We start from the raw sequence: 8,367 nt of genomic DNA, 5'->3' as shown, positions 1-8,367 counted from the left end.
GAATACCTATTCTCATGAAATTTATTAGACAGATCTTCTTTACTTCGAATTTCTTAGTTATAATGACATTTTTTTGATGAGTATAAAACGAATAACTTTATGTTGAATAGAAATTATATTATCGATATTTTTTGATAATATGCCCATAATTGATCACGGCAGCAATACGAAATCCGTTGTTAAAATCCATATACATAAATACTAATATTTTTCTCAATTTTGTACTTTTGAAATAATATGTGCCCTTTTTAGAAGTTTTGAACATGGTTTATTAAAATTAATATTTTTCTATTATATCAATAATGGACAATTGAATAATACTAATATAATTTATTTTTTAATAGAAATAATTTAAAAACAATTATGTATGTTGAACACATAAATATGTAAGTATATTACATATATTAGGGAGAATCTCTTAATATGAGACCTGCAAGTATGTATGTAAATCCAACTTAAAGTGATTCCCACCAAAATCTTTATTTAACCGGTAAATAGGCAAGTAATAACGGAGCAAAGTGTAAGTACTTATTTTTATGCTGAATAACTACTTATATTTCGACGACGATGAATAAAAACTATTTAGTTACAAATGTGCTTAGCCAAATTTTCCGGGTTTAAAAACGGCTTTACAATTATTGCCTTATATTTCGACGACGATGAATAAAAACTAACTAGTTACAAATGTGCTTACCCAAATTTTCCCGGGTTTAAAACCGGCTTTACAATTATTGCCTATGTTTATTAGTCTATTGCCTTACTCAGTAATAAATGAGGAAGTATTTTATCATGCAAACTAACTAACTAACTAACTAACTACTACTAACTAACTAACTAACTAACTAACTACTAACTAACTAACTAACTACTAACTAACTAACTAACTAACTACTACTAACTAACTAACTAACTAACTAACTAACTAACTAACTAACTAACTAACTAACTAACTAACTAACTAACTAACTAACTAACTAACTAACTAACTACTAACTAACTAACTAACTAACTAACTAACTACTAACTAACTAACTAACTAACTAACTAACTAACTAACTAACTAACTAACTACTAACTAACTAACTAACTAACTAACTACTAACTAACTAACTACTAACTAACTAACTAACTAACTAACTACTAACTAACTAACTAACTACTAACTAACTAACTAACTAACTAACTAACTAACTAACTAACTAACTAACTAACTAACTAACTAACTACTAACTAACTAACTAACTAACTACTAACTACTACTAACTAACTACTAACTAACTAACTACTAACTACTAACTAACTAACTAACTAACTAACTAACTACTAACTAACTAACTAACTAACTAACTAACTAACTAACTAACTAACTACTAACTAACTACTAACTAACTAACTACTAACTAACTAACTACTAACTAACTACTAACTAACTAACTAACTAACTAACTAACTAACTAACTAACTAACTAACTAACTAACTAACTAACTAACTAACTAACTAACTAACTAACTAACTACTAACTAACTAACTAACTAACTAACTAACTAACTAACTAACTAACTAACTAACTAACTAACTAACTAACTACTAACTAACTAACTAACTAACTAACTAACTAACTAACTAACTAACTAACTAACTAACTAACTAACTAACTAACTAACTAACTAACTAACTAACTAACTAACTAACTAACTAACTAACTAACTAACTAACTAACTAACTAACTAACTAACTAACTAACTAACTACTAACTAACTAACTAACTAACTACTAACTAACTAACTAACTAACTAACTACTAACTACTAACTAACTAACTACTAACTAACTAACTAACTAACTAACTAACTAACTAACTAACTAACAACTAACTAACTAACTAACTAACAACTAACTAACTAACTAACTAACTAACTAACTAACTAACTTAACTAACTAACTAACTAACTAACTAACTAACTAACTAACTAACTAACCTCCGTAAGCCTTGTGCGCAAGCTAAGTTTTTTGTAGGCATAAATGCCAATTTTTATAACGATCGGCTGTCGTTTGGCCCTAGCCCCCATACAAACCTCCCTTAAAAAAATATCTTAAACGTCCAAAAATTTACTTATAACCATTAGTATCGCGATGAAATTCGGCCTTTATATAAAATTACATCCTTCTTCTCAATTTGTTGAGGATCGGCGCATATTTGACACTGACTCCCATATAAAGCCTCTTTTAGAAATTTAGTTTTTCATTAAGGTAAAATTCAAAATAAAAGTTTTTTATGAAAAATAAATAATTTTTAAAATATACTCATGCTGTAGGGTATCACATAGTCGACCATGTCCAACTATATTTTCCTATTTGTTTTTATTTATTTCTAATTTTTAATATCGAAGCTAATTGAAACAATTATTTTTCTAAAAATAACTTAACACAAATATTAATTCTAATACAGCCGATTACTGTAATAATTATTATTTTCAATATAATGGCTTTAATAACATATTTATGATTTAGTCATACATTAGTGAAAAACAAACTCTAGATAAAAATGTTGACAAAAATTAGCTTGTTACCAATATATTTATTTATAATGATATTTAGTAGCTCACACCAGGTATAAAGAATGAATTTCTAAAAAAATAAATATAAAAAATATTTTTACTTACAGGCACCGCCTCGGAGTTATGATTTTAAATTTTACAATTTTACTTGTATACCCTATACGAAAACTTTTTCAATATTCGAATGTAATGTAACGGAAGCTAAGGAACACTTGTTCCTAATCTCTGGCCGATTCAGATTAACAAAGAAAATGTCTAAGAATTTTAACTTTCATATGTTTTTTAAAGTCAAATCTCAAATGCGTAAAGATTATATAAATTTCATTGATCTTAAAGTGAACGCTTGTGATGTCATGCGTCCGGGTGCTGGAAATCATATGTTGGAAATGATTCGACGTGAAGTGGTTAAAAGTTTAAATGCTCCTTTTAAATGTCCATTTAAAGAGGTAAATAATGTGTATTTTTCTCTGGTAGCTAATAGTAGAAAGTAATTTAATTTGTTTATTTCATTTTGTAGAATTTCCTGTATGACTTAAAAAATTTCTCATTCACTGATGAATTTTTCCCAGCTTTTATGCCGTTTGTTAATTTTACTTTTGGTTTTGATTATTACGATTCGAAGATCTTAATTGGTAGTGCAAGAGGTTTAGGGGAAATTGCACCGAAAACTAAGCGACATTCAAAAGTCACTTAAATACTTGCAGGTCTATATATCACTTATAAACTCTGCATACATAACTTTTATATATGTAAACATGATAACCCATTACTGAATTTTAATAGGATTGGTACACATTTGTGTGAAGCCCATTAGAAGACCACTTCATCTTTATTGTAAAAAGAATATTTTAAATATACATACTCATAGCAATTGTAGGGTATATTATGCTCGGCCATAGTCGAAATATACCTAGGCCCGGATGGGGCCATTTAAATACTCTTTGAAGTGTCATGTGTGTTACTAGATCCAGAGGATATACATATTTTGGCATAAGCCATATTTTTGGAAAGTAGTTCAGGTTCTTAATATGGAACTTACTAATTTAGCTTAGTGGATTTGGTCAAGAACTTGGCTTTGGTTTTACGACATGTCATCAATGTATACGGGACATATACACATCGGACGTGCACGATTGCATGAGATACACAGAATTTATCGATAACTTTAAGATACTGATCCCTAGAAATCCATGGATCTAAACTAGGAGACAAAACGGGCCTGGGGTTCTACAGTGGAAACCCAGGAATAGAAGAATTCTACTGTCTACCTAATCATACTATCAGTATCCTGACAGAAAGCCGTTCAATAAAGAATAACAGAAGTGGTTAATATATTTACCGATAGCCAGAAGGAAATTAAGGAGATATCATGCGATGAGGATAAATTAAAGAGCGTATTGAACTTTAAGAGAGTCTTAATCAAATACCCTTCCAAAGGTAAGTTTTGCATCATATCGATAATTAAATCGGGAATAATTGACAACGAATATACTTCTATATATGCCAACCCTTTCGACACAACGCAGAGTGAAATAAAAACATGGACAATAGAAAGGACTGCACAACAGGTTCTATAGAGACCTAGGTGTATTTCTTCGGATTTGATGTATAATATATCAAATCTAACCTTGCGGTACTTTGGCACAATAACAGCATGTTCAACATAAGTCTGAATACATTCGTCCGTGTTTGTTGAGTTGTTCTCGTAATCATATGGTCCTGAGGAATCCAATCGGTCTTCTTAAACTCTATCAGCATGTTGAACATTTGTCTGAATCCGTTCGTCCAATTTTGTATAGTTGTTCTCGTAATCCTCTGCATCGACTCAGAATACATACCTTGCTTCATACTAAACTAGGGATGCATCGATGTTGCGAAAACATTGACTATAGCTCATAAACATCGATGTTGCATCCCCATACTAACTCATTTTGGAGATGCCCTCATCCTCTTTCCGTTAGGGTCACTCCATACAATCTTTGTGGGTAAAACTACACCATTTCATTATTTTTTAATTTGGTGACGAACGGCTTTTAACTCGTTAGGTTAACGTAGTTTCCTTCCTTGAAACTTCATTACATTCGTTGTGGTTGATGATTACCGATTGTCTTGGTCGCCACCTGATATCTCGGTAATTGCCATCTGGTTGTTGGTAAATATGTTTTCCTGTTTTGGTGCTGCATTCAATCCAATCCAGTTTACATAGTTACTTCGTCTTTTGCTTAAAATATAGAATTGTGATTAGATAGACGTTAGTATATTATGGTTTATAGTTTTTCAATGTAGAACTCCAGGCCCAATTTGTCTTCCACTTTAGAGCTGTTCGTGTAGCAATAGATTCTTACGGGTATTTGCTCGTATGTTCCTCTTTATCATGATATTCTGTCTGGTATTAGTGTCTCAAAGTTCCTAACAACTTCATTCCTAATCGCCTTCCAAGGGTAAGTTTTGCATCATATGAATACCAATTATGCCGGAAATAATCGGCAACGAAAGATCGAATAGACTTCCTAAAACAAAAGAAGTTAACCTAATCGTTCGACACAACGCAGGTTGAATTGAAAACATGGACCGATAGAAAGAAGTGCACAACAGGTTCGATAGTGACCCAGGTGTATTTTTTTTTTTTTTTTGGATTTAATGTATAATATATCCTCCTCTCAATCTAATCTTCCGGTACCGTGGAACACTGAATTCGTTCGTCATAGTGTCTGTATAGTTGTTCTCGTAATCCTATGGTCCAGAGGAATCCAATCGATCTTCTGAAGTTTACAGAAGCTGTCAGTATGTTCAATATTTCTCTGAATCTGTTCATCCAAGTACCGATAGCGACCTGTTGATGTATTACATATCCTCCTCTCGTTCGTCATAGTGTCTGTATAGTTGTTCTCGTAATCCTATGGTCCTGAGGAATCCAATCGATCTTCTGAAGTTTACAGAAGCTGTCAGTATGTTCAATATTTCTCTGAATCTTTTCATCCAAGTACCTGGGGATGTATCGCTCATTAACATCGATGTTGCATCCCCACACTAACCAGGGACTCGCTCATTCTGAGGATACCTTTCGTCGGCTTCTCGTTAGGGTCACCATATAAAGCCTTTATGGTTGTACCCTCGATTTAATTATTTTTTAATTTGAATTTTCTTGGTAGTCACCTGATATCTCGGTAATTGCCATCCAAATTTGGCTCAATCAAGCTTGCATTAAGCCAGTGTACCAAGGCAGTATTTAGTGCCTATGGTTCTCCTATTTAGCGCACAGCACCAGGTTGTTATGTTGTTCCTATATGTGTGTATCTTCATTTAGGTCTAGAACTACACCTTAACACTTTCTATAACATTACCTTTTTCCCATGAAGTAGTGTTAAATGTACTCGGAAATTTTCGTCATACTTCGGTTTTCGGCGGCTAACAATCAGTGTTTTTGGTAGAACATAGTCAAGATCTCCTCGGCCCCTTTACACAAGTAATTTGCATCCTTTCCCTTAGAAGTATTAAGACATCGTCTCATAATAATGTCAATAATACATTAAGTACGGATATACTAAAATTTTTGATTCAATTAAGGAGCAGAGCGGAGTTAAGCAACTAGATAACTATGTTTTGAGCCAGAACAACAGCGACATCTATATTAGTAATAGTTCTGACCCTATAATGAAACCACTGACTATGATCAAACAGTGAAGATGGATCAACTAGATCGATAGTTTTCATGGTATATAATTTGTTGATAGTTTTTGTTTTTACCGCATTATAGTTGTTAAAATATCTGACATTGAAAACAATAGTTTTCTAATTATATTTTAGTAAAGCTTTTAATGCAAAGTGAATAGATCACTATAGTTAATTCCTAATCACTTAATTAATTGTTATTTAGGAAAATGTCAATACAATTATTAATAACAAACAATTTATTTAAATCATATATGAAATATGATTATTATTAAAACTATTAATAGTAGAAGAACAAACTTAATTGTGAACAAAAATGTATCAAAAATACTACTTGTTTCCGATATATTTATTAATATTTTCGATTATCCGTGTCTCAACAGAGGTATAGCATTTTCTGTAGTAATCAATTAACCTTTAAACGTTATATTTTCTTTGCAGATACCTAATCGACGTTTTAATTTTAAATTAAATAGTTTAACTTGTACTCCAACCAGAAAAACTATGTCGATATTTGAATGTCATTACAAGAAATTAACCGAAAATAACTATTTAGTCTTTGCCCGTATAATGTTTAACAAGAATATGACTAATATATTAAATTTTCATGTATTCTTGGATATCAGGTCACGTTTGAAAACCGGAACTATAAATTTTTTCAATATTACAGCAAACGGTTGTGATATTTTGTCCACTTCCAATGGTCATCAGATGTTGGATAAAATTTTAAAAGAAATTAGAAGAAAATTGAATGTGTCCTTTAAGTGTCCTTTTAAAGAGGTAAGCGGTTTTTTATTTTTTTATATATAATAATATTAATTAAAATATATATTATATATTTTAGAATTATTTGTATGAATTTAGAAATTTTTCTCTCACCGATGGTTTTGTGCCACCGTTTATGCCATTTGTAAATTTTACTTTTGGTTTGGATTATTACGATTCGAAGACTTTAATTGGCACTACAAGAGCTTTGGGGGAAATAGTACCAAAGGCTAAGCGACAAAAACATTAAGAAATCGGAAGTTCAAAATTTTGGGAAATCTTAAAATATAATATGAAATAAAACCAGTTTGCAGATTTTATTTGCTTTTAAAGATAAAACTTTAAAGTTGTTGTAGTATTTTAAGTTAGATGGACTGCTCTCGATTTAAGCCCCCTTCACACGAGCACACAAGTAATATGATCTGTCAAAATTTTGTGTAGAAGATCGTCTAAACGCACTATGTAACAAAATAATCACACATTGAGAGAAAATACAAATGGAAAATTTGACAGTCGTATGGCTCTCTTTATTTTTTGAAATGATTCAAAAAAGAAGCAAGTCGCATTAGATCAGGGATGTATTTTTATGTAAACACATACAAAAAGGTGAAACAGCTGTTTCCATCTTACTTTGTTATTGTTTTATACCAATCGTGTAAACACAAAGTATAAATCATACGACTTTTATTCTCTCTTTTGTCATACGGATGGAATTTAATTTTACTTTTTCATTAGACTTGTCGATCGTGTGATCGTCTGAAGGGCGCTTTAGCGAACTGTTCGCATAATATTAGTAAAGAGGAAAAGCTCTTTCACTGATGTCAGATATAGAAGAGGTGAAGACATCGGTAGTGATCATGAGTTCATCATAGCCGATATGGTAAGAAGATTCAAGCAGGCACACAAGAAAACATACAACAATTTCAGAATAACGATATCAAGAACTCGTTGGCACCGGCCACTAAAAAGTGTTTCACTAATCTAACATGTATCAAGAGCCAACCGGTCGTTGAACACTGTAGTACAAGAAAGCCTACTTGACATCATCGTTAAGATATTAAAAGAGGCGACTTGAAAGAGTACAATAACTGGAGAGGAATTGCTCTGTTTAACAAGATATTAATGATCATAATACAGGGAAGGCTTCAAAGTATAATAGAGAGCAAACTAAGAGATGAACAGACAGATTTCCGACCAAATAGGTTTTGGATTTCGAAGATATCTGGGTTCTCCAAAAAGCTGATTTTAATAAACAGACGGACAGACATTTTGTGCAAAAGATTTTTTTTGTCAAAATTATACTATTACTATGGTCCTATACCATAAGTATACCCATCAGCTCATAATCATTTTCTAAATCGATTAAGCCATG

The 8,367-nt window shown here is 31.4% G+C and overlaps 1 protein-coding gene across 1 annotated transcript; it reads left to right on the top strand.

The window, feature by feature from the left end:
• Positions 1-2,846: 2,846 nt before the first annotated feature.
• On the top strand, positions 2,847-3,252 carry LOC119611330 (the record flags this gene model as incomplete). The annotated part of the gene is made up of 2 exons (XM_037966873.1): positions 2,847-3,004; positions 3,076-3,252. Coding segments are annotated over 2 exons (335 nt in total), but the record flags the coding sequence as incomplete, so codon positions are not given.
• Between the last annotated feature and the right edge of the window lie 5,115 nt (positions 3,253-8,367).

Source organism: Lucilia sericata, unplaced genomic scaffold (genome assembly GCF_015586225.1).
Source record: "Lucilia sericata isolate MDLA Ls3-8-SP2 unplaced genomic scaffold, ASM1558622v1 Contig001422F_arrow, whole genome shotgun sequence".
Classification (NCBI taxonomy): Eukaryota; Metazoa; Arthropoda; class Insecta; order Diptera; family Calliphoridae; genus Lucilia; species Lucilia sericata.
The sequence above is the reverse complement of the archived record's forward strand: the minus strand, read 5'-3'. Positions and strand labels throughout refer to the sequence as shown.